This window comes from Trichomycterus rosablanca, chromosome 1, assembly GCF_030014385.1.
Source record: "Trichomycterus rosablanca isolate fTriRos1 chromosome 1, fTriRos1.hap1, whole genome shotgun sequence".
NCBI classification, from domain to species: domain Eukaryota; kingdom Metazoa; phylum Chordata; class Actinopteri; order Siluriformes; family Trichomycteridae; genus Trichomycterus; species Trichomycterus rosablanca.
In genome coordinates, this window is record NC_085988.1 from 70,199,898 (window position 1) to 70,227,359 (window position 27,462).

Genomic DNA, 27,462 nt, shown 5'->3' on the forward strand with positions numbered 1-27,462 from the left:
TCATCTTGGCTCCTTAACATGCCCAAAGTTTTTTAAAACCACAGAATCAATACAGAATATTATTGTGGTTTTCGGTTAAACTAAAGGGTTCCAGTAAGAGTTGAAGAGTAGAAACAAACACTAATTATGTGTATGTGTATAGACATCAGGTTTGCTCAAACATGTTAAATGAAAATGTTCATCCTAAAACACATTTCATTAGTTTATAATAAAATATTAGTATGTTTTGCATTTCCATTGGTAAAACTTGTGTGGTTGTTTATTATTATTGTTCTTATTATTCTTATCATTATTATTAGGGCCAGCTGTAGCCTAGTGGTTAAGGTACTGGACCAGTGATTGGAGGGTTGCTGGTTCAAGCCCCACCACTGCCTGGTTGCTGCTGTTGAGTCCTTGAGCAAGGCTCTTAACCCTCAATTGCTCAGACTGTATACTGTAACTGTAATGTAAGCCGCTTTGGATAAAGGCGTCTGCTAAATGCTGAAAATGTAAATTATTATTATTATTATTATTTAGGCGTTTGCAATTACATTTATTCATTAATTGTCTGTTTTACCACCACTTTATCCTTTTAAGGGTCATAATGGGTACAATTCACTGGACAAAAGGCAGGAAACACCTCGGACAGGTCACCAGTCCATCACAGGGCTACACACACACACATACCTAAGTGGGAATGTAGTATCTCCAATGAACCTGACTGCATGTTTTTGGAAAACAGAGCAGCTGAAAAAAACCCACATAAACACAGGGAGAACATGCAAACTCCACACAGAACATTTTCAGCATTTAGCAGACGCTTTTATCCAAAGCGACTTACAGTTATGACTGAACACAGTTTTGAGCAATTGACGGTTAAGGGCCTTGCTCAGGGGCCCAACTTGGTGGTGGTGGGGCTTGAACCGGCAACCTCCTGATTACTACTCCAGTATCTTAACCACTGAGCTACCACTGCTCACAGAAAGGACCAAGAACGCTTTACCTGGGAATTGAACCCAGGACCTTCTTGCTGTGAGGCAACAGTGCTACCCATTGTGCCACCCTGTTTGCAATTACATTACAAAATAAGTTGCTGTTTAAGCTATGACTGTGTTTTATACAAATACTCACTCTAAGGCCAAAAGTTTGTGGACATGAATTTTATTTGACATCCCTTTTTAAAACCATGCACAGTAATATGGAGTTGGCCCCTCCCTTTGTGGCTATAACAGTCTCATCTGAGAAAGATCTTCACATCAGTTTGAAGTGTCCTGGATCATTTGTGACCATGCAAGCAAAAGAGCATACTAATGTTTGCTGAGAAGGTCAGGGTTTGTAAAACACTATTCAAAACAATGTCTTCATGGGGCTTATTATGTGTACAGCTGGAACAGAAACCTGCTACGAAATCTGAGCTATATAATATAATATTATTTCATATAACTTAATACACGTTAGCCATGGGTGTGGTTGAAACACCTGAACTCTGAATAATTAGAAGATACGTTCACACTCCAATTAAAGCTAATTGGCCTGAATGCATGTTTTTGGACTTCTGGGAGTATACACACATGGACACGGGAAGAACATGCAAACTCCACACAGGAAGGACTCTGGCTACCCGGCTGGCGAATCAACCCAGGCCCTTCTTGCTGTGAGAAGTCAGTGAACCTACTGCACCACAATGCAGTTCTTGGCAGATTATATCTAGTGTTTTAGTGTTTCTTTATTTGCATTGTCTCGACTTCAATCAATCAATCTTCCTATGCACTCTGGCAACCTTTGTCGATTGCATGACACCCTCACTGGCCAAATAGGGCCAAAAGCTAACGCACGGTTTCTCTGGCTGTATCCTTACACATGGCAGACAGTTACAGAGAATCTAATTAGATGGAGAGTACCACAGCATGGGTGGCATGGTGGCTCTGTGGGTAGCACTGTCTCCTCACAGCAAGAAGGTCCTGGGTTCATTCCCCAGGCGAGGCGGTCCGGGTCCTTTCTGTGTGGAGTTTGCATGTTCTCCCCGTGTTTCCTCCCACATTCAAAAAACATGCAGTCAGGTTAACTAGAGACACTGAATTATGCCCTATAGGTGAATGGGTGTGTGTGTGTGCCTGACCCACGATGGACTGGCGCCCCATCTAGGATGTTACTGTGTGACTTGCGCCCATTGAAAAGCTGGGATAGGCTCCAGCACCCCCTGCAACCCTAATTGGATAAGCGGTTAAGAAAGTGAGTGAGTGAGTACCACAGCACTCTCTCCAATCCATTCCCTGGTTAAGCCTTGACTAGTCAATAGAAGATGATGTTGGGTTTAAGTCAGGATTTTTGGGGGGTTTTATTGTTTTTTTTCTGTTTTTGTATTTTGTATTATGCTAATGCTGCATTTGCAACAGATGACCTTACATTCGCCTCAATCATTTTAATGCAGTGGAATTAAAAGCTTTACACTTTAATGACACCCTTGTGTAACAGAATGTCCAGTGTTGTTTGTCTGTCCATAGAACATCATTCTAGAATGTTTGGGGGATATTTCATTTGTCTTTTTGCAATTAACAGACCGGCACAATGTTTCTCTTGGTTGTCTTTTGCTCACCGGCGCAAACCCAAAATAAATCCTATTTGGCCTTAAATCCTACTTGTAAAATTAATAATCTATTTTTAAACCAAACAGATTTTATGACTGGCAATTCTATTACAGATGACTATATGTATGCACTATATGTATGATTTACACAGAGAAAGAAGTATGAAACATACCCATTTCCTTGGTCTCCCTCTGGGTCTCTTTTCCCCTGTGGTCTCGACTTTCTGTGAACATCAATCATTTATTTTTATTAGGCTTTGTCAGGCACCAAAATGCATAACGTCATAAAACTGGTTTTCAAACATAAATTTTTTTTTAAGATTGATAGTAAATAGGGTATGCTTGTGTTCTTTGTAACACTGTAAGGTAGGTGTCTATGTAAGGTAGGTCTTTGTGAGGAGCTGTATAGGTATCTATGTGCACAGAGCATAATATTTCACTGGAGGAAATGTATGCCATTCACATGTAAATGAGAGGACCATTATCAGTAGACATACAGCCAGATAAGGAAAATAACAGACAGTTATGGGTTTTAGATCACACTCTGTGTCAATTAGTAACAACCAGAGACTGAAATGAAATATATCAAATTTCTAAGATTTTCTTTATCCAATTAAAAGCTCATATAAGCACAATGTCTCACTTATGTCTTTATTTATGTGGCATTTGTCCGTTAAGAATTAAATTAGGAGACTTATTTATCTGTCATTTAATTTTAAGTAGACATCAAGTAGACACGCATCAACTGCAAAATTGTTCAAACTGTTCATTTGTAAAACTACTGCACATATGCCCTAATTAAACAAGTGTAAAAAGACACAATATTGCTTTCTATTTCATGTCAGCAGTGTGATTGATCAGGGCTAAAAGTAATTTTATTATAGTACTCCTGTACAAGTGCTAATGTAATGTACTGTTACCATGGCTGCAATACATATTACAATAATTTTGTGGTAATTAGACAAAAGACTTAATAAATGGTGTGATATTTGTAGACTTTGGATTACTTTGGCTAAAACCGCAACAAATACTTATTTAATATATGTAATTTTATTTTTATTACAATACCCCACATTATTATTATTATTATTGTATTATAAATTGTCAGTTGTAGCCAAGCAGTTGAGGTACTGGACTAGTAAGCAGAAGTTTGCTGGTTTAAACCCCACCACTGGCAGTTTGCCACTGTTGGGCCCTTGAGCAAGGCCCTTAACCCTCAGTTGCTTAGACTGTAAGTCGCTTTGGATAAAAGTGTCTGCCAAATGCTGTAAATGTCCTGTTCTGGACTGGTGAACTGTCTGGGATGTTTTCTACCTTTCACCCAGGGAATCAGACCCACCACAACCCTGACCAGGATAAAGCGGTGGAATAACAGACAATGAATAAATTAATAATAATAACAATTATTATTATTATTATTTAATTTGCCCTGTGATGAACTGGTGATCCACTGAATCGGATCCACCACAACCCTGACCAGGATAAAGAAGTGGAATTAATTAATGTACTGTATTATAAATACAGTGAGCATGTGCTCATGCAGGAGCAAAATGGGTTCATTAGAACAGTTACCATAAATTTATATTAAATTTTTGAATTATTTTAATTAAATTTTATGTTTTAACAAAGCTGTATCTTGATCAGGGTCACGGTGGGTCCATTTTCCCTGGAATCACTGGGTGCAATGCGGTAAAACCCGGGTGCTCAGCCAGACCCCCAGACATAGCCACTTGTGTCTGTATGTAGAAGGTGGCCAATAGCACTGCTGGGGATTTGAAACCTGGATTCCACCAGTAATAGACCGGCATACTTTAACACTGCTCCACCCGAGCAGCTATATTATTCATAATTATCATCATATCATTATTTTGTTCATATTGTTTTAAGTAAATAACCTGCAAAATACAGACTACCCACATGCAATCAGTCTACTGCACACACAACTGCAATCTCTTTATTACACTCTTATTTAATCAGTAATTTAATGTTCTATAATATAAAATAAAGGCTAGTTTGACTACATATGACATTGTCTCATTTTTAATCGTCTCAATATAAAAGTAATATTAAGTATTAGTGTTGCTCTGTTTTATCTGTTTTCACAACCAAAACATTTAAGAGCTGTTTGAAGTAGGAAGTCCCTACACTGCAACCCTCCACAAGAAGGTGCCCTGTCACCACAGACATATAAAACAAGAGCGCTTAATAATTGATATGATATACAGTTCTCTTTCAGGCTGCTGGCAGTTGTCAGACTGTCCTCTGAAGAAACTCTATCCAAATGATCAAATATCTATGAATTCTCTGAATTACTAAAATCAAGGACATCCATCACCAGTCAAATGAAACCTGTTGAAACGTTGTAACCCAGTCACTATTCCAGATATATGCATATTTTGTCCAGATTAATCTTGAAATGTTTATGTGTTGTATGTATAGATCACACCGTGACATAACACTCATGGTTTATTTAAATGATAGTATAGTTGTTGTTAGGTAATGGGTAGAAAAACCTTTTTTCCTGGCAAAAAAAAGGGGGTTACATATTGTGTTTGACAGCTTCAGCCTTGCTAGGTTTGTGCTTCTTGTCCAGACTGGGTAATGACAGCATCCTATTTTGTTACTGTTCATCTATCAAGTCTTTCCTTTGGACACACGAAGGACGCATTAGCAAGAGCCTTGAGTAATTTAATGAGAAGAGCGCCAACTACGTATATAATGAAAAATGTGTGGACACACCTACTTTTCAAGTTAATGTGTATCAGCCACACCCATTGCCAAAAAGGTACACCATATGGACAAAATGAGCTTTTTTGGAGTTAGTCCCCCTTGCCGCTACAACAGTTTCCAGTCTTCTGTGAGTTTTACAGTGTGTCTGTGGGAATGTGTGCTCATTCATCCAGAAGAGCATTTGTAGAGTCAGACACTGGATGAAAGGGCCTGCCTTGGAATCTCTGTTCAAGTTCATTCCAAAGGTGTTTGATGGGATTGAGGTCAGGGCTTTGTGTGGGCCAGTCAAGTTCTTCCACACCGAACTCACCCAACCATGCCTGTATGGACCTTGCTTGTGCACAGGGGCAGAGTCATGCTGGAACAGAAAAGGTCCTTGCGCAAACTGTTTCCACTATGATTGTACAATTGTACAAAATGTATGTTAAAGTATTAAGATTTTCCTTTACTGGAATTAAGGGGCCTAAGCCATCTCCTCCTCCTTTAAACGTTAGAGCTGGCACAATTTATTCAGCCAGATAATGTCTCTCCTGGTCCATCAGACTGCCAGATAGAGAAGCATGATTCGTCACTCCACAGAACACCTTTCCCATTCTCCAGAGTTCAGTAGAAGCATGTTTTACACCACTCCACCTGACGCTTGCCTTACATGCAGCTGCTCAGCCATTGAAACCCATGCCATGAAGCTCCTGGCTTACAGTTTTTTTGCTAATGTTAATGCCACAAGAACTCAGTTCCGAATGCAGTTCCAAACCTCAGCACTCTGTGACCCTGCTCTGTAACTTAACTTGGTCTGCCACTTTGTGGCTGAATGCTGTGGTTCCAAAATGCTTCTACCACTCACATGTGGCCATGTAATATCTACAAAGAAAGAAACTGTTGCAAAGGTGGCATCCTATTACAGTGCCATGTCTGAATTTATTGAGCTTTTTAGAATGACCCGTTTTTTCACAAATGTTTGTAAAGGCAGCCTGCATGGCTAGGTGCTTGATTTTATACACCTGTGGCACGGGGACTGAATGAAACACCTGAATTCAATGATTAATAGGTGTGTCCAAATACTTTTGACCATATAGTGTATAAAAAATTAATTACATACTTTGACCTTGTGCCAAAGCAAGGTCATAAAGGAATAGTTTATTGTGGGGGACATCCAGTAGCATGTACAAAGCCCTGACCTCAAACCTATTAAACACCATCAGTTGTGAGCCAAGCCTTTACTGTAAAATCAGTATCTTACCTCACAAAGGCACTTTTTTACTGAATGGGCTCAAATTCCCACAGACACACTCCAAGATGTTGTGAAAAGCCTTGTGTTGGTAACATCCAATGTTCTTGAAGTTTAAAGTTTCTTCTACTAATTTTAAACTTCTACTTATCATAACATATACAGTGGGGCCAAAACGTATTTAGTCAGCCACTGATTGTGCAAGTTCTCCTACTTAGAAAGATGAGAGAGGTCTGTAATTTTCATCATAGGTACACTTCAACTATGAGAGACAAAATGAGAAAAAAAAATCCAGGAAATCACATTGTAGGATGTCACCCACAAACAAGCAAGATTTCTGGCTCTCACAGACCTGTAACTTCTTCTTTAAGAAGCTCTTCTGTCCTCCACTCGTTACCTGTATTAATGGCACCTGTTTGACCTCGTTATCTGTATAAAAGACACCTGTCCACAGCCTCAAACAGTCAGACTCCAAACTCAACCATGGCCAAGACCAAAGAGCTGTCGAAGGACACCAGGAAGAAAATTGTAGACCTGCACCAGGCTGGGAAGAGTGCATCTACAATAGGCAAGCAGGTTGGTGTGAATAAATCAACTGTGGGAGCAATTGTAAGAAAATGGAAGATATACAAGACCATTGATAATCTCCCTCGATCTGGGGCCCCACGCAAGATCTCATCCCGTGGGGTCAAAATGATCATGAGAACGGTGAGCAAAAATCCCAGAACTACACGGAGGGACCTGATGAATGACCTGCAGAGAGCTGGGACCAAAGTAACAAAGGCTGCCATCAGTAACACACTACGCCGAGAGGGACTCAAATCCTGCAGTGCCAGGCGTGTCCCCCTGCTTAAGCCAGTACATGTCCAGGCCCGTCTGAAGTTTGCCAGAGAGCATATGGATGATCCAGAAGAGGATTGGGAGAATATCATGTGGTCAGATGAAACCAAAATGGAACTTTTTGGTAAAAACTCAACTCGTCATGTTTGGAGGAAGAAGAATGCTGAGTTGCATCCCAAGAACACCATACCTACTGTGAAGCAAAATACCAGCTACAGTGTGTGCAAACCTGGTGAAGACTTACAGGAAACATTTGACCTCTGTCATTGCCAACAAAGGTTATTTTGCCAACAAATACTTATTTTCCACCATAATTTACAAATAAATTCTTTAAAAATTCTTACAATGTGATTTCCTGCATTTTTTTTTCTCATTTTGTCTCTCATAGTTGAAGTGTACCTATGATGAAAATTACAGACCTCTCTCATCTTTCTAAGTAGGAGAACTTGCAAAATCAGTGGCTGACTAAATACTTTTTGGCCCCACTGTAAGACCAATTTTAATTTGTAAAAAATATTCATGTCTGGCGCCCAGGTGGTGCAGCAGAATATTCCGCTAGCACTCCAGCGCCGAGGTTCTGAACTCCTCGGTTCGAAACTCGGCATTGCCACTGGTTGGCTGGGTGCCATGTAGCGGGCATAATTGGCAGTGCCTGCAGCAGACACGGTTCTGCTAGGGCGGGATGACCGGACTATGTGGGTGGGGTCTTATGCTTAGCCCTGCTTAGCAGATAGAGAGGTGCCTGTGCAGAATGCATGGGTGAAAAAGGGTTCCGCTGAGGGCTGCAAGCGGGTCGGAGGAGGCATGAGTAGCAATATACCCACCTCGACTGCAATCAGGGATCCGCCAGCAGCGGAAGACAAATTAACTACGCTAAATTGGGAGAAAATGCATGAATCAAATTTAAATTAAATAAAAATATATATAATCATGCCTGTAATGGTGCACTGGTGATGGAACTACACATCTGACTGCATGTCTAACTCATACAACTTGCATGTTTCAGAAACGGCATTTAAACTGCTTTAAAAAGAACATATTACCCCATTTTGTGTAACTATGTGGCACTTATATGTTAGCTATAAACGTTAGCTTCTAAACTTGTAAAAGTAAATAAATACCTAGGTCACCCATGGTTTTTAACCCTTTTCCCTTTATCTCTTTAGGTCTGTGCATCTCTGTTTACTCGTCTTTTTGGGGTAATCTGTGTTACCAGTCCTTAGTTTTACATTTTTAATTAAGCTATTTAATGGTCTGTAAACCAACACCGTGATTAATTAATCATGGCTGCCTCCGCATGTCTCATCCAACAATGCGGTCTAGCCTCCATCCCCTACGTGCACACTGCTTGCAGTCACTGTTGAGCCACTGTGCATATTTACTTGCCCCTCACTGACAAGACATGTGTATGTTAGGCAAGGCCATTTCAAGTTAAGAAGGCATGTGGAGGCAGGACAGACCTTGCCAGAGTTGGTTTTGTTAAGAGAAGGTTTAAAATTAGCCCTCAACATTGAGTGTATCAGGTGCAACAATGACTGCTATATGGAAAATATTCCAGCTCTTCAGGACCAATATATTGAGGAGATGATCAAAGTATGAAGAGGTGGCTTTTGAATGAAGATAAGACTGTGTTAACAGCCAACGAGGTCATCCTTCCTGATTTGGCCTGTCCTGGTCATATGATACGCTCTTAGGAGGGACTATATTTTGAAGCAGTACTTGGGTAATTAAAAGCTATGAACTGGTGGGAGTCAAATGCTTTCTAGTGCATTAGAGCTCAGCAGTGAGGATCTGGAATAAAAATTTTGTTGCTTTTGTTTGCCAAATATCAATTTTAGGTTAAATGTTTGACTCTATCAAGACTAATAAAGGGCTAATTTTACTCAACTAGCATTGTACATTATTAACTACATTCTTTGTTGTTTTACTCCAAAGGCATTCTGATGGAAACCTGTTTACCCGCCGAGGTTAAGGATTAAAAGTCGAGACTGCCGTGACAACGATGCTGCTCCTGCCGGATGTGACGGGTATGGAGTAATTGCACCAAGAATGACAAGAAATCACTACAGACTTTATTGAAGACTAGAGCGAATAACAACTCTATTATTATTTATCTATTTATCTATTTATTACCAGTTATAACTTTTAGATCATTTAATTCTGTGTTTGTATGCTTTGTGTAAATCGTGTATTTATTTAAAGTATCCTCCAGGCCACCCAAGAAGGATGGGCCCTGCTGAGTCTGGTTCCTCTCAAGGTTTCTTCCTGTAATTTTCAGGGAGTTTTTCCTTGCCACAGTCGCCCTCGGCTTGCTCAACAGAGGTTTTTGTATCTGTTGGTCCTGGATTTTGTAAAGTTGCTTTGAGACAATGTCTATTGCAAAAAGCGCTAAATAAATAAAGTTGACTTGACTTGACTTGACTCTATCTAGACTGCCTTTTAATAAGCTATAAGTAAATTATGGTAAAATGCTTCTTACTTGAGTAACCATAGGCTTAAAGATGTAATTATGTAGAAAAGACCTGAACCAGTGGCATCACCCACTTTATAAATTAAAATTTGCTGCATTTGTGTTTTCTTGTAAACTGGAAATGTCCTTGTAAACTGACATATAGAGCAAACTTCCACCAGTACAAATTTCAACTGTGTACACATTTGAATCTACAACCCCAAATTAGAAAAAGTTGGGACTGTATTGCCACTTTTTTGGAAAAAATGGACACCGTGTGCTCCGGACCAAAGACGACAAGGACCATCCAGACTGTTATCAGCAACAAGTCCAAAAGCCAGGGTCTGTCATGGTATGGGACTGTGTCAGTGCAAGACAATGCAAAACCACATGCTGCACACATTACAAAGGCATGGCTGTGGAAGAAGAGGGTACGGGTACTGGACGGGCCTGCCTGCAGTCCTGACCTGTCCCCAATAGAGAATGTGTGGAATGAAAAATGCGACAACGAAGACCCCGTACTGTTGCACATCTTAAGACGTGTTTGCAGGAAGAATGGGACAAAATAAAACCTGAACACTAAATCACTTGGTATCCTCGGTGCCAAAACGTCTTTTAAGTGTGGTGAAAAGGAATGGCAACATTACAAAGTGGTAAATGCTTTACTGTCCCAACTTTTTTTGGATGTGTTGCAGGCTTGAAATGCAGGAATGAATGTTTATTAATAAATGAAATGAAGGTGAGCAGATAAAACATGAAATATGTCAGGATCATCCTGTCTGCAATCAAATAAAAGTCAAAGCAAATGTAAGAAACTCTGTGTTTTTTATTATTTACATTGTCCATGCTTTCCCAACTTTTTCTGATTTGGGGTTGTATTAAACATATGTTGTACTTGTGTAAAAAATGTTTGCAGGTCATAGAGGCAACTTTGTTTGTTGCAATATTGTTTGTTGTGAGTTGTCATTGTACCTATATATTTATGCTTCATTGTTGATGTGGCCTTATTTTTAACAAGTATCCAAGTCTAGAAAAATATTACAGTGTACCTTGTAACTTTCTCAACGCCCTTCGTCGAGAAATGTGTACCCTTAAACTCAACGTTTCCCTTAAACTCAACGTGTTCAGTTTGTTTTTAAAAAATGTATTTATTTAATTTCAAATTAAAAATAAACAGTTGCTTTGTTCAGCTCTCTGCTTAAGCGGTGCGGTAATACGTCATCAAAGTGTGCATATGAGGTGAAACTGCATTTGTGTGGAATAACCGTCAAATTCACTCTGAAAGCTCCACATGTATCTGTGTTAAGCTGGATTTTCCTCACTGTTACACTTTTAAACTTGAGTTACAGCTGTAAGAATCAGCTTTTTATTTCAGTGTTTTTTATATTAAATTCATGTTATTTTCGGTGTATAAGTGTAAAAAAACAACCCCATTCTTTTACATTAGCCTAAAATATATGCAAGTTCAAGGGACCATGGAATGCATTAACAGGTTTCCCATACATCCTTATGGGAAAAAATACCTTGAAACTCCTTTTAAACTCAACGCCAGTCCCAGAACCAATTGTCGTTGTGTTTCAAGGTACCATTGTATTTGCAAATTAACCACCCAGTAGGTCAGTGTGCTTCGTTTAAGGTTATGCTTTCAGATGTTGGCTGCTTTGGAGTGATGCCTTAAACTCTTTAATTAAATTTGTTACAACTTTTAAGGATTTGTTAAGAAAATGAGGAAGAACATTTTGTAAGCTCATTAATATGGTTTACATTCATGGTAAATATAGTTACCCCACACTAATCTTAATTATTATTAAAGATTTTTTTAAGGTAAGCTAAATGAGTGCAAGTTCATTATGTTTTAGAACAGTGGTTCTCCCAGTCATTATCAGCTGTATTTATCAGTGGGATGCAGCAGTGAATGAAAGCCAGTCTTGTGAACCCTACATGTGTTAATATATAGAAAAAAATAGGCTAACAGCAAAGTGCAGGTCACATGTGCAACATGGCTTAACAGATATTAACTTCTGTAATTTGTTGTTTACTTAGTATCAAATCACTACTATGCTATTCAATATCTCATCTGTAGTTTTTAATATGATACGTTCTAGTAAGGTTAACATGCAAAACTCCTACAGACTGAGAGGAATACCTCGCCGTGTTTAGTTTAACCAGCAAAGCCCCAGTCTGAGGGTCAGACAGAAGAGCGGGGCTTTTAAACCAGAGATGAACACATTATTTCAATCATTAATGTAGCAGGACCTGCTGAGAATGATTAATTCAGGGTGGTGGAGCAAACCTTGTGAAAAGTGTTTCTAGTCAGGCGCCTTGGCCATGTCAACTCCTTTCATCTTAGCAGATTAATCTGCCCACTGTTTATCATAACAATGCCAAATGAGATGAAACAGAATTATGCTGGCAGAAAAGTGCTTGGGCTTTTCAGAGTGGGCCCATAACTGTTTACAGTGGTACCTTAATGCGGAAGAGAACAAGCTGAGCTGTCAGCGAGTCATTAACACAGCCTGATGCCTCCTACCAGCAGCAGACAAATGGAGACGTCCAAACTCCCCCTCAGCTCAGGGATGAGAATCACATACTAATACATCTAAATAAAGATTGCAGTTGATGTACAGATGAATACACCCATTTATAGTAGGCAAGGACCACACACCAAAAGAAGAGAATTGTTATTGATTGGTGTGATCATCGCATGCTTAATGGATGATCTATGTCATGTCAGTTAAAATCACGCACATCAGAGCAAGCGTTTTTTGAACAGGATTGGAGAATGTGCAGTTTGATCCATTTACATTTTTGCCATTTAGCAGACGCTTTTATCCAAAGCAACTTACAGTACTGTGACAGTATACAGTCTAAGCAATTGAAGGTTAAGGGCCTTGCTTAAGGACCCAACAGTGGCAACCTGGCAGTGGAGGGGCTTGAACCAGCGACCTTTCGATTACTAGGCCAGGACCTTAACCACTAGGCTACAACTGCCCTTAATCCAATACAATCTAGTATTATAGGACAGTATCAGCAACAAAATTAATGCGTTGTATTTGATTGAGACATCCCTATTTATGTACAGTGTATCACAAAAGTGAGTACACCCCTCACATTTCTGCAAATATTTCATTATATCTTTTCATGGGACAACACTATAGAAATGAAACTTGGATATAACTTAGAGTAGTCAGTGTACAGCTTGTATAGCAGTGTAGATTTACTGTCTTCTGAAAATAACTCAACACACAGCCATTAATGTCTAAATAGCTGGCAACATAAGTGAGTACACCCCACAGTGAACATGTCCAAATTGTGCCCAAATGTGTCGTTGTCCCTCCCTGGTGTCATGTGTCAAGGTCCCAGGTGTAAATGCGGAGCAGGGCTGTTAAATTTGGTGTTTTGGGTACAATTCTCTCATACTGGCCACTGGATATTCAACATGGCACCTCATGGCAAAGAACTCTCTGAGGATGTGAGAAATAGAATTGTTGCTCTCCACAAAGATGGCCTGGGCTATAAGAAGATTGCTAACACCCTGAAACTGAGCTACAGCATGGTGGCCAAGGTCATACAGCGGTTTTCCAGGACAGGTTCCACTCGGAACAGGCTTCGCCAGGGTCGACCAAAGAAGTTGAGTCCACGTGTTCGGCGTCATATTTAGAGGTTGGCTTTAAAAAATAGACACATGAGTGCTGCCAGCATTGCTGCAGAGGTTGAAGACGTGGGAGGTCAGCCTGTCAGTGCTCAGACCATACGCCGCACACTGCATCAACTCGGTCTGCATGGTCGTCATCCCAGAAGGAAGCTGACGCACAAGAAAGCCCGCAAACAGTTTGCTGAAGACAAGCAGACCAAGAACATGGATTACTGGAATGCCCTGTGGTCTGATGAGACCAAGATAAACTTGTTTGGCTCAGATGGTATCCAGCATGTGTGGCGGCGCCCTGGTGAGAAGTACCAAGACAACTGTATCTTGCCTACAGTCAAGCATGGTGGTGGTAGCATCATGGTCTTGGGCTGCATGAGTGTTGCTGGCACTGGGGAGCTGCAGTTCATTGAGGGAAACATGAATTCCAGCATGCACTGTGACATTCTGAAACAGAGCATGATCCCCTCCCTTCGAAAACTGGGCCTCATGGCAGTTTTCCAACAGGATAACGACCCCAAACACAACCTCCAAGATGACAACTGCCTTGCTGAGGAAGCTGAAGGTAAAGGTGATGGACTAAACCCAATTGAGCACCTGTGGCGCATCCTCAAGTGGAAGGTGGAGGAGTTGAAGGTGTCTAACATCCACCAGCTCCGTGATGTCATCATGGAGGAGTGGAAGAGGATTCCAGTAGCAACCTGTGCAGCTCTGGTGAATTCCATGCCCAGGAGGGTTAAGGCAGTGCTGGATAATAATGGTGGTCACACAAAATATTGACACTTTGGGCACAATTTGGACATGTTCACTGTGGGGTGTACTCACTTATGTTGCCAGCCATTTAGACATTAATGGCTGTGTGTTGAGTTATTTTCAGAAGACAGTAAATCTACACTGCTATACAAGTTGTACACTGACTACTCTAAGTTATATCCAAGTTTCATGTCTATAGTGTTGTCCCATGAAAAGATATAATGAAATATTTGCAGAAATGTGAGGGGTGTACTCACTTTTGTGATACACTGTATATAACGCTTAGTGCTGGCAAAAAATCACCCTAAATCAAAGTTCCAAAATGTCAGGTGATGCAAATGTTTGACCAGAAAAAAATTTAGTTTCTTCAGTTTATATGCTTTATGTCATTCAACAAATCAACTTGGAGGAAGACACTGACTGCCCTTGACCATATACACTGATCAGCCATAACATTAAAACCACCTTCTTATTTCTACACTCAATGTCCATTTTATCAGCTCCACTTACCATATAGAAGCACTTTGTAGTTCTACAATCACTGACTGTGGTCCATCTGTTTCTCTGCATGCTTTTTTAGCCCCCTTTTGTGCTGTTCTTTAATGGTCAGGACTCTCCCAGGACCACTACATAGCAGGTATTTGGGTGATGGATCATTCTCAGCACTGCAGTGACACTGACATGGTGGTGGTGTGTTAGTGTGTGTTGTGCTGGTATGCGTGGATCAATGCTGATGGAGTTTTTAAACACCTCACTGTCACTGCTAGACTAAGAATAGTTCACCAACCAAAAATATATCCAGCTAACAGCGCCCCGTGGGCAGCGTCCTGTGACCACTGATGAAAGGTCTCAAACAGCAGCAATAGATGAGCGATCGTCTCTGACTTTATATCTACAAGGTGGACCAACTAGGTAGGAGTGTCTAATAGAGTGAACAGTGAGTGGACACGGTATTTAAAAACTCCAGCAGCGCTGCTGTGTCTGATCCACTCATACCAGCACAACACACACTAACACACCAACCACCATATCATTGTCACTGCAGTGCTGAGAATGATCCACCACCCAAATAATACCTGCTATGTGGTAGTCCATTGAAGAACAGGGTAAAAGCAGGCTAAAACAGTATGCAGAGAAATAGATGGACTACAGTCAGTAATTGTAGAACTACAAAGTGCTTCTATATGGTAAGTGGAGCTGATAAAATGGACAGTGAGTGTAGAAACAAGGAGGTGGTTTTAATGTTATGGCTGATCTGTGTATAGTGAATTCAGAAAGACACCCCTTGACTTGACAACCCCACTTTGTGCTAAAGATTTGAATGGACATACTTTCCAGATTATTCCCACCAATCTACACTTAATCATCTATAATGACGAAATAAAAACATCTGCAGTCTTACAAATTATTTAAAAATTAAATCTATATTCACAAAAGTATTCAGAGCACTTATTTAATACTTTGTAGTTTCCCAATTGGCTTCTTGGAAGTCTCAATAAGCTTTGAACTCTTGGATTTGGGCTGTTTATTCAATTCTTCTGTCAGATTGAATGGAAAGTGTCTGTGAACTACCGTTTCACACAATGTGTGTGTGTGTGTGTGTGTGTGTGTGTGTGTGTTGTTCTGCAATGGAGTGGCACTTGGTCCACAGTGTACTCATGCCTTTTGGCCAGTGTTTTTGCTTAGTGCTAACCCAACACCTTCCTAGACTTAGATACAGCAGGTATAAATAATTAAATGTATTTATCATTGAGCCCTGTGTGTTTTGTTTCTCAGTCACCAGTTGGTGAGATACACCAGGGCAAATGCATGTTTGAGGTTGTGAAGAGGTGCAGCAGTACTGTGACTCTCACCTTTTGCGCTGCTTTGGAGGGGCCCTTGTTCTTGCTTCCCTTGGGACGTCCCCTCGGTCGTTTAGGGACAGGCTCACCCGTGGGTTCCTGAGGAAAAAAGGTGAACACAGGATTTATGGCCTATTTCATCATCTACACTAAACACCTAAAATCTGTTATGTAACAACATCTCTTTTAACAACATACTCATTTATTGTTGTAAACACATTTAGAATTTGATGCCTGCAAAAGAGGCATGTTTACCACTGTGTTATCATTCCTATTAACTGTACATTTAACATTTACATTTTCAGCATTTCAGCCTTTATCCAAAGCGACTTACATTGCAGTTACAGTATACAGTCTGAGCAATTGAGGGTTAAGGGTCTTGCTCAAGGGCCCAACAGCAGCAACCTGGTGATGGTGGGGCTTGAACCAGTGACCTTCTGTCCAGTGACCTACTAGTCCAGCATCCTTAACTACTAGGCTACGGCTTGCCACTAATGGTTTGGAAACTTATCTAAAATTGTCTAATTTTATAAGTGGAATTTTGCCCATTCTTGCTTGATTTAAGGCTTCAGCTGCTCAACATTCTGTGGTCACCATCTGATTCTCCTCTTCATGGTGTGCCATACATTTTCAATAGGAGACAGATTGTTGTAGCATATAAAGAATGAGATCTGGTGTTGTTATGATGAAATAAGGGGTTGGACAATGAAACTGAAACACCTGGTTTTAGACCACAATAATTTATTAGTATGGTGTAGGGCCTCCTTTTGCGGCCAATACAGCGTCATTTCGTCTTGGAAATGACATATACAAGTCCTGAACAGTGGTCAGAGGGATTTTAAGCCATTCTTCTTGCAGGATAGTGGCCAGGTCACTACGTGATGCTGGTGGAGGAAAACGTTTCCTGACTCGCTTCTCCAAAAACACCCCAAAGTGGCTCAATAATATTTAGATCTGGTGACTGTGCAGGCCATGGGAGATGTTCAACTTCACTTTCATGTTCATCAAACCAATCTTTCACCAGTCTTGCTGTGTGTATTGGTGCATTGTCATCCTGATACACGGCACCGCCTTCAGGATACAATGTTTGAACCATTGGATGCACATGGTCCTCCAGAATGGTTCGGTAGTCCTTGGCAGTGACGCGCCCATCTAGCACAAGTATTGGGCCAAGGGAATGCCATGATATGCCAGCCCAAACTATCACTGATCCACCCCCATGCTTCACTCTGGGCATGCAACAGTCTTGGTGGTACGCTTCTTTGGGGCTTCTCCACACCGTAACTCTCCCGGATGTGGGGAAAACAGTAAAGGTGGACTCATCAGAGAACAATACATGTTTCACATTGTCCACAGCCCAAGATTTGTGCTCCTTGCACCATTGAAACCGACGTTTGGCATTGGCACGAGTGACCAAAGGTTTGGCTATAGCAGCCCGGCCGTGTATATTGACCCTGTGGAGCTCCCGACGGACAGTTCTGGTGGAAACAGGAGAGTCGAGGTGCACATTTAATTCTGCCGTGATTTGGGCAGCCGTGGTTTTATGTTTTTTGGATACAATACGGGTTAGCACCCGAACATCCCTTTCAGACAGCTTCCTCTTGCGTCCACAGTTAATCCTGTTGGATGTGGTTTGTCCTTCTTGGTGGTATGCTGACATTACCCTGGATACCGTGGCTCTTGATACATCACAAAGACTTGCTGTCTTGGTCACAGATGCGCCAGCAAGACGTGCACCAACAATTTGTCCTCTTTTGAACTCTGGTATGTCACCCATAATGTTGTGTGCATTGCAATATTTTGAGCAAAACTGTGCTCTTACCCTGCTAATTGAACCTTCACACTCTGCTCTTACTGGTGCAATGTGCAATTAATGAAGATTGGCCACCAGACTGGTCCAATTTAGCCATGAAACCTCCCACACTAAAATGACAGGTGTTTCAGTTTCATTGTCCAACCCCTGTAACTATGCACTTTAAAATCACAATATACACCTATGCAACAATTTTAACCTCACACTTATGCAACTCATCCACTTCATGGGCGATGATGCACACCCATGCCATAAAAATTTTGGCTTTTGTAAATTTCACTAAAAATAATCTGGCTGGTCATTTTCATTTTTGGCACAGGGACCTTGATGTCTATTTTTCCCAAAAAAACAGCTAAAATGAAACAGCATGTTTTTACTGTCTTTTGGTTCATTTAAGATGAGCTAGGGCCCAGAGAACAATATTTCTGCATTTCTTGATGCAGTGGTGGACTGTGTTAAGTAACTATGTTTTTTTCAAAGTATTCCCAAGCCCATGTGGCTATGTTTAACATAGTAGCAGGACAGTTTCTCATGCAGTGCTGTCTGTGGGCATAAATGCCACCTACATTCAGCAGTGGTTTGTGGCCAAGCCCTAGACCGACTGAGATTTCTCTGGGTTTTCTAAATCTTTTTTACAACATTATGTACAGTAGATGGTCAAAGACCTAAATTGTTTGCACTGAGATATTAATGTTCCGACTGAACTGATAACAGTGAAGTCATTTCTTTGTACGTTTTTAAGTTAAATATGATGACAGCAGGTGGGCAAACTGAAATACTGTATAGCAAGTAAAGCAAAGCAAAATTCATGAGCACATAACTTTAAACTATGATTCTAAATAGGGTGTACTTTATGGTTTCCTGGTACTAGTACCAATATTCCAAACATCAAGTCAGTCAGTTGATATACAGCTTTATTTACAAATCTTACTGGGTGAAATAAAATCAGGCTGTGAAATGAAGATAAGACCCTCATTGAGTGATTAAGACCATTAATACAGCTGCTGACCTTAGTTACACAGATGTGGTGCAAGACATTTAGAATCCGCAAAGTGTATAGAACCCACTAACCTTACTCTATTTTTATTTTACTGGACAGAGGGACAAAGCAGGTTGATGTTTATTGAAAATAAAAGACAAATTATGCAAAGAAATTGATTGGGAGACTCTCTCTTTCATAAAGAGTTATTAAAATTTTAACCTCTTACATCTTGGTCACACTCTATTCCAGTGGATGCCCTCACAGCACGGGCCAAAACTAATAGCCCTATAAAACCACAACATAACTGCCACTTGTCCAGCTCTTTTCCACAGACCAACATCCTTATCTAAAGAGAACCCCCGTCATACACACTTTGCCACACAGAAATGCATCACTGTCTACAACCAATTTACATAATTTCATTGGTAGACCTGCACTTAGATTAGTAAATTGCTGATGGTTAGACTTATATTGCACTGCATCTATACCATACAAATACATAAAGCATAATTATCCTGATGATTAGATAAACTGAAGAAATTAAGTTTAATTATAATTTAAAATTTAATTATAATTATAATCTGTGTATAGTTCTGGCCATTTTTACTTAAGCTTAGTAATTTTCTTAAAATGTCAATGTTTGCTGTTTTTGATTACAATTGGCATGATAATTAGCAAATCTTACCTGTTCAGTCTATTTACACCCCATCCCCCCTAATGAACAGGTAAACTTAGACTGACTGTTCAAGCCTGAAGTCAGTAACCATCAACTATCTTGTTGCCTATGAGTTACTTCAAATTCTACTGTACAACTTGTACATTATTACATTATCATGTACATACTCAATCTACTTTGTTACTGTCTTATGGCTTAAATTTGTGACATAACACCAGTATGAATGACTTGTATTAACTGTAGGTCAATATGTATTTTATATTAAGGCAAGGCCATAATTACAACATACATTGAAGGGGACACGTCCCCCCAAAATATTCGGATACGCTCAGAATTCCCCTCTATATTTTGAGGTACAAATATTAAACAAACATTTCACTCACTAGTTGTAATGTTAGAATCTGGCAGTGTCCCCGTTAGTTATTGATGGCAGGAATGTTTTAGAAACCCCAATAACCCACACACCCCTACCCCCAGGTAAATCTGCCCTGCCCCCAATGTTCAATTCATGGCTATGGTCCTGTATTAAGGGGTAGCTGACATTTCCTGACCAGACATTTTCAGAGTGCTGAAATTAACTAACTTGCAACTAATAAATGACACCCCATTTTTAAATGAATGTTGAATTATAGATTATATAACGACTTGCACATACAAAAATGCATTTTATTTCCCTCATAATACATATCTTGGTTAAATAGCTACAAATATGTCATAATAATAGAAAAATAAATTTAAACCCTTCCTTGTATGAATGACTGTACAGTACAAGGATTCTGTGAGCCTATAGGAGACGCACTAGTCATTTAGAAAGAGAATGTTACTCTACAGCATGGTGTAAACAGTACAGTACCTGAGGTATTTGTTATATAATACAGTAGGGCAGTCTGTGGTTTGGACTTGGCTGTTGTTACTTGTGTACGTTGTGCGGGTGATGTGTAATTACAAGCGGAAGACTGACTCACTGCGCGACTCATGACTGTGAATCACGGATTACTATTCATAAACATGCGGATACATTCTTCGTCTATGTGCTGATGACTAAGTAATATTCAGTCGTTAGACATTTAAATCTCCTGGGGAATTAAAAGCTCGTACACGCGTTTAAACAAATAGTCCGAATAGAACTGGTAAATTAAAGATGAGTCGGAAATAACACATTTCATTCTGCAGCTATTTAAGCGCAGTAATAACGGAGGTCGCGTCTCGGTCACAGGCTGCGTAAAAACACACACCGGTTAAATAAAGCGTCAGGCTGGTAAACAGGCACAGTAAACAGGCTACAAATATTGCAAACGGACTAACAAACCAATCCGTGGGGCGGGTAGCTAATCTGTGATTCAAGCGAAGCAGTACGGAACACAAACTGCAGGCTGCAGGCTACATGCCATGCCCCATTTACTCAATTCATTCACAAGTGCGTCGGTTTGTTTGCGTACGGCAACTTGGATTTGCAAAGCGGAACATTTTCCATAGCAAACGCGTTGATCATTGTCAGATTCTAAGAAACTGTAAGGATTTGTGATATTTTTTTATTATTGTTATTATTTTTTAAGCAACACGAATTAATAGTTTACTGAGCCTTGAAGGGACATGATGTATTTTATTAAGTAAAAAAAAAAATTTAAGTCAGAAAGTGGTGAGCATCAATTACAAATAACATGTGGTGCGCACCAGATTGTATGTGGTGCGCACCAGATACTGAGTGGTGCGCACCAGTTACTATGTGGTGCGCACCAGATACTATGTGGTGCGGACCAGATACTAAGTATACTAAGTGGTGCACACCAGTTACTTACTATGTGGTAAGCACCAAATACTTCTGATGAGCACCAGATACTATGTGGTGAGCAACAGATCAGGAAAGCACTTTCTTGCACTTGGGTGAGCATCATCTTGCAGTTATATTTTCTCTGAATGGATATTGGCAAAGTTTATTGAACTTTATTTTCAGCTAGGTCTCAAATATAAAGACATAACATTTATTCTTGCAAGTGGTCATGGATATGTTATCACTGAGAGACATTTAAAATGCATTTTTAAAACGAGGGGTTTACTTTGTTGAAAGAACTACAGCAACTTAGTATCTGGTGCGCACCTTTTTTACTTAATTTTTTTTTTTTTACTTGAATTTTTCTTTACTTACAAAAAAAACCCATCATGTCCCTTCAGGGGCTTCGTAATAGCCTGTACCTTCCTTGCACAAAAGTAATTTGCTTTTAAAACTGCCTCTGCAATTTCATTCAGAGTTTCCATTAAAATTGCAAATAAATGTTTTTCAATCAACATGGATAAATCAAATGTATAACATCGTTAGTCCAATGCAGAGCAAATTCAATACATGGTCATATAATCACATTGTCTAGGCGTCAGTGGGTGACGTTTAAGTCCAAATAACTATGCCAAGTCCGACCCGGTAGCTATTGACAATGAGTAAACATCTTATGTTTTGAATGGTTCTCCCCGTGTCTGCGTGGGTTTCCTCCGGGTGCTCCGGTTTCCTCCCACAGTCCAAAGACGTGCAAGTGAGGTGAATTGGAGATACAAAATTGTCCATAACTGTGTTTGACATTAAACTTGTGAACTGATGAATCTCATTAATGAGAGAATCTGCCGTTTATGTCATTAATGTAACCAAAGTATGTAAAACATGACGTTAAAATCCTAATAAATATATAAATTAATAAATGTTTTGCATGACCGTCTTTATTTAAAAATACTGGAGCTGAACAAGCATCTTATATTAGGCTAATTCCATGTGTCATAATAAGGACATAGGTATGTGTCTTACATGCATTATATAGTCTAATAAAATAAAGGTGCACAAAAAGGATTTTTGCAGCAATGCCATAGATGAACCCATTAGTTTATATGGTTATTAAGAAGTAAGAAACTGTAAGGATTAGTGATTTTTTTAAATTTTATTATTGTTATTATTTTTAGGCAACATGAATTAATAGCTTACGGAGCCCTTGAAGGGACATGATGTATTTTTTAAGTAAGAAAAAAATTAAGTCAGAAAGTGGTGAGCATCAGTTACAAATAATATGTGGTGCACACCAGATTGTATGTGGTGCGCACCAGATACAATGTGGTGCGGACCAGATACTAAGTATACTAAGTGGTGCGCACCAGTTACTATGTGGTGAGCAACAGATCAGACCAGCACTTTCTTGCACTAGGGTGAGCATCATCTTGCAGTTATACTCTCTCTGAATGGATATTGGCAAGTTTATTGAACTTTATTTTTAGCTAGGTCTCAAATATAAAGACAACATTTATTCTTGCAAGTGGTCATATGTTATCACTGAGAGACTGCATTTAAAATGCATTTTTAAAACCAGGGGTTTATTTTGTTGAAAGAACTACAGCAACTTAGTCAGAAAGTGGTGAGCATCAGTTACAAATAATATTTGGTGCACACCAGATTGTATGTGGTGCGCACCAGATACTAAGTGGTGCGCACCAGTTACTATATGGTGAGCACCAGGTACTATGTGGTGCAGACCAGATACTAATTATACTAAGTGGTGCACATTAGATACTATGTGGTGAGCAACTGTTACTTTCTTGCACAAAAAAAGGATTTTTGCAGCAATGTCATATATGAACCCTTTAGTTTATATGGTTATTAAAATCAATGAATTAATTCATACATTCCTTTGATAAACATTCACATTCATGGGAAATAATTCATATATTTATTGTGGTCCTGTTAAAAATCTTCCCTTAAAAGACCACCAAGGAAAACAAACTTTTCCTGCACCAGTATATTAACAGTGCATGTACGAGACGCATGACACTAGTACTAGCTTATTAAATAAAGAAAAGCCAAATGCACTGACTTGTTGAGGTTTCCTGGGTCTGCCTGGTCCTCTCTTGGGAGGCTCGGTGGCCGGAGCGGGCTGCTCCCCGGACCCCGAGGCTTCGCCGGTTTCCTCACCGCGGGCGCTCATTGCGACTCAGATCCACCCGATCGGGGCAAATGTGAAGCTCCTGCACCGGACGTCCTGCTGCGGGATTGCGATAGGGTTGAAAATTAGGGAAGAGGGGGGAACCCGCTGAAGTCTGAGCAAGGTCTGGGAATAACAACAATAAAAAAATAAAGCCGGTTTATCAGTGCAGAGTGCAGGTAAGATGCAAATGGGATGCAGAATCAGATAGGTTACAGAAAGCGAGCCCCTCGGTCACGAAGGTGTCTCGAGAAACACGTGCTTCCCGGTTGAGTATTTGGCAAGAAAAAAAGTCTTCTCTTAAGACGCGAGTGGGGGTGGCTTTAGTCATAAAATAAGCCCGCGATCAATAAGAACCTTGGTCCTGTCCGTGCGAACGAATACGAGACATTTGCAGAGGGAGATCCAAGCTTGCAGCACAGGAGTTCCCAAAAAAAAGTGTTGGGAAACGCTTTTCTAGACGGGTCAGTTTAAAGGGGAAAACATTCGACTTTTAAACGCATCCCTGATGCCCACACGGAAACCAGTCCACTAAGTGGACGGGGCTGAAGTATATACAGTGTATCACAAAAGTGAGTACACCCCTCACATTTCTGCAGATATTTAAGTATATCTTTTCATGGGACAACACTGACAAAATGACACTTTGACACAATGAAAAGTAGTCTGTGTGCAGCTTATATAACAGTGTAAATTTTTTCTTCCCTCAAAATAACTCAATATACAGCCATTAATGTCTAAACCACCGGCAACAAAAGTGAGTACACCCCTTAGTGAAAGTTCCTGAAGTGTCAATATTTTGTGTGGCCACCATTATTTCCCAGAACTGCCTTAACTCTCCTGGGCATGGAGTTTACCAGAGCTTCACAGGTTGCCACTGGAATGCTTTTCCACTCCTCCATGACAACATCACGGAGCTGGTGGATATTCGAGACTTTGCGCTCCTCCACCTTCCGCTTGAGGATGCCCCAAAGATGTTCTATTGGGTTTAGGTCTGGAGACATGCTTGGCCAGTCCATCACCTTTACCCTCAGCCTCTTCAATAAAGCAGTGGTTGTCTTAGAGGTGTGTTTGGGGTCATTATCATGCTGGAACACTGCCCTGCGACCCAGTTTCCGGAGGGAGGGGATCATGCTCTGCTTCAGTATTTCATAGTACATATTGGAGTTCATGTGTCCCTCAATGAAATGTAACTCCCCAACACCTGCTGCACTCATGCAGCCCCAGACCATGGCATTCCCACCACCATGCTTGACTGTAGGCATGACACACTTATCTTTGTACTCCTCACCTGATTGCCGCCACACATGCTTGAGACCATCTGAACCAAACAAATTAATCTTGGTCTCATCAGACCATAGGACATGGTTCCAGTAATCCATGTCCTTTGTTGACATGTCTTCAGCAAACTGTTTGCGGGCTTTCTTGTGTAGAGACTTCAGAAGAGTCTTCCTTCTGGGGTGACAGCCATGCAGACCAATTTGATGTAGTGTGCGGCGTATGGTCTGAGCACTGACAGGCTGACCCCCCACCTTTTCAATCTCTGCAGCAATGCTGACAGCACTCCTGCGCCTATCTTTCAAAGACAGCAGTTGGATGTGACGCTGAGCACGTGCACTCAGCTTCTTCGGACGACCAACGCGAGGTCTGTTCTGAGTGGACCCTGCTCTTTTAAAACGCTGGATGATCTTGGCCACTGTGCTGCAGCTCAGTTTCAGGGTGTTGGCAATCTTCTTGTAGCCTTGGCCATCTTCATGTAGCGCAACAATTCGTCTTTTAAGATCCTCAGAGAGTTCTTTGCCATGAGGTGCCATGTTGGAACTTTCAGTGACCAGTATGAGAGTGTGAGAGCTGTACTACTAAATTGAACACAACTGCTCCCTATGCACACCTGAGACCTAGTAACACTAACAAATCACATGACATTTTGGAGGGAAAATGACAAGCAGTGCTCAATTTGGACATTTAGGGGTGTAGTCTCTTAGGGGTGTACTCACTTTTGTTGCCGGTGGTTTAGACATAAATGGCTGTATATTGAGTTATTTTGAGGGAAGAATAAATTTACACTGTTATATAAGCTGCACACAGACTACTTTTCATTGTGTCAAAGTGTCATTTTGTCAGTGTTGTCCCATGAAAAGATATACTTAAATATCTGCAGAAATGTGAGGGGTGTACTCACTTTTGTGATACACTGTACATATTATTTAAAAAAGACCAAAATCACTTTCCCCGTGGGTGGATAATATGAGTAGGGAGGGGGCACAAGAGGCGCAAAAAAGAGAGGGAGAGACGGGGGGGGTGGGGGGGTTGACCCAAAATTGGACAGCTGCCACAGAAAACATTCTGCGAAAAAATTCTGCGACGCTAAGAGGAGAGACCACAACGGGACACACTCACGTGTACAACACCATTCATGTTCCTGGATGCAGCCCAGCAAGTTTAAAGAGACAGTGAGGAAAGCTTTAAATATTCAATTCCGGGGCGGGACGGTGGCACAGTCACCTCACAGCAAGAAGGTCCTGGGTTCGATTTCCAGGTGGGGCGAGTTTGCATGTTCTCCACATGTTGGTGCGTGGAGCTCCGGTTTCCTCCCACAGTCCAAAGATACACAAGTGATGTGAGTTGGATATACTGTACATAATTGTCCATGACTGTGTTTGACATTAAAACTTGTAAACTGATTAATCTTGTGTAACCAGCATAACGTTTTTGTCATAAATGTAGCCAAAGTGCATAAAACTATTTATATATATATGTATATATATATATATATATATATATATATATATATATATATATATATATATATATATATATATACATATATACAGTATATATGTATATATATATATATATATATATATATATATATATATATATATATATATATATATATATATACACAATACATGGGGTTCGATCCCCAGGTGGGGCGAGTTTGCATGTTCTCCACGTGCTTGTGCGTGTTTCTTCCTGGAGCTCCGGGTTCCTCCCACAGTCCAAAGACACACAAGTGATGTGAATTGGAGATACAAAATTGTCCATGACTACGTTTGACATTAAAACTTGTAAACTGAAGAATCTTGTGTATAGGCCAGCTGTAGCCTAGTGGTTAAGGTACTGGACCAGTGATCAGAAGGTCACTGGTTCAAGCCCCACCACTGCCAGGTTGCTGCTGTTGGGCCCTTGAGCAAGGCCCTTAACACTCAATTGCTCAGACTGTATACTGTAACTGTAATGTAAGTTGCTTTGGATAAAGGCGTCTGCTAAATGCTGAAAATGTAAATGTGTAACGAGTAACTACCATTTTTGTCATAAATGTAGCCAAAGTGCATGAAACATGACGTTAAAATCCTAATTAAAGCAATAAGTCATGAGAGACCGCGCGTTACTGCGATTTTATCACGGGAAAGGATGTTTTGGCGCGACGTGAAGCGGAGTGCCTGAAACGTCTTTCCCCATGATAAAATCATAGCAGTAACACACGGTCTCGAGTGGCTTATTGCTTTTATAAAACGGTGGTCAACATAAAATATAATAAAATACAACAATGTTCAATTTATAAATGTTTTTATTTACAAAAACACTTGACAAAATGCATTCTTCCGCGAAATCAGGTAGTCCGTTAACAGTGTTGCTAGGCAACATGAGGGCGAACATAACATTTGCAATAAACATTCCTCCACAAACACTATTACACTATTTATTGGACGAAACACCCGCTTAATGATTAGGATTACTGTTTATATTAATCTGGACATTTCCATGTATAGTACATGGCTTAAAATAGTGTTAAACCAAGTTTGTACTTTTTCTTTTCAGTGGCGTATTAATATGGAATGATGTGAGGTGGTCATAGGTGTGCGTATATCGGGGATTTTACAACGACTTCGAACGCGGCTCAGCCAATCAGATTTTAGGACCGGAACTATCCATTTTATAAAAATAAATATACACCTCCTAAAGTCGTTTAATAATTGCT

At 40.3% G+C, this 27,462-nt stretch overlaps 1 protein-coding gene across 1 annotated transcript; it reads right to left on the reverse strand.

Annotated features, from left to right (window-relative positions):
* Positions 1-1,423: 1,423 nt before the first annotated feature.
* On the reverse strand, positions 1,424-23,593 carry hmga2 (high mobility group AT-hook 2). Its single transcript, XM_063009101.1, has 4 exons — positions 23,370-23,593; positions 16,066-16,152; positions 2,740-2,790; positions 1,424-1,465 (listed from the first exon to the last, which is right to left on the reverse strand). Exons 1-4 carry the CDS (start codon positions 23,478-23,480, stop codon positions 1,424-1,426), a joined length of 291 nt encoding a protein of 96 aa, XP_062865171.1. The 5' UTR covers positions 23,481-23,593.
* Positions 23,594-27,462: the final 3,869 nt, after the last annotated feature.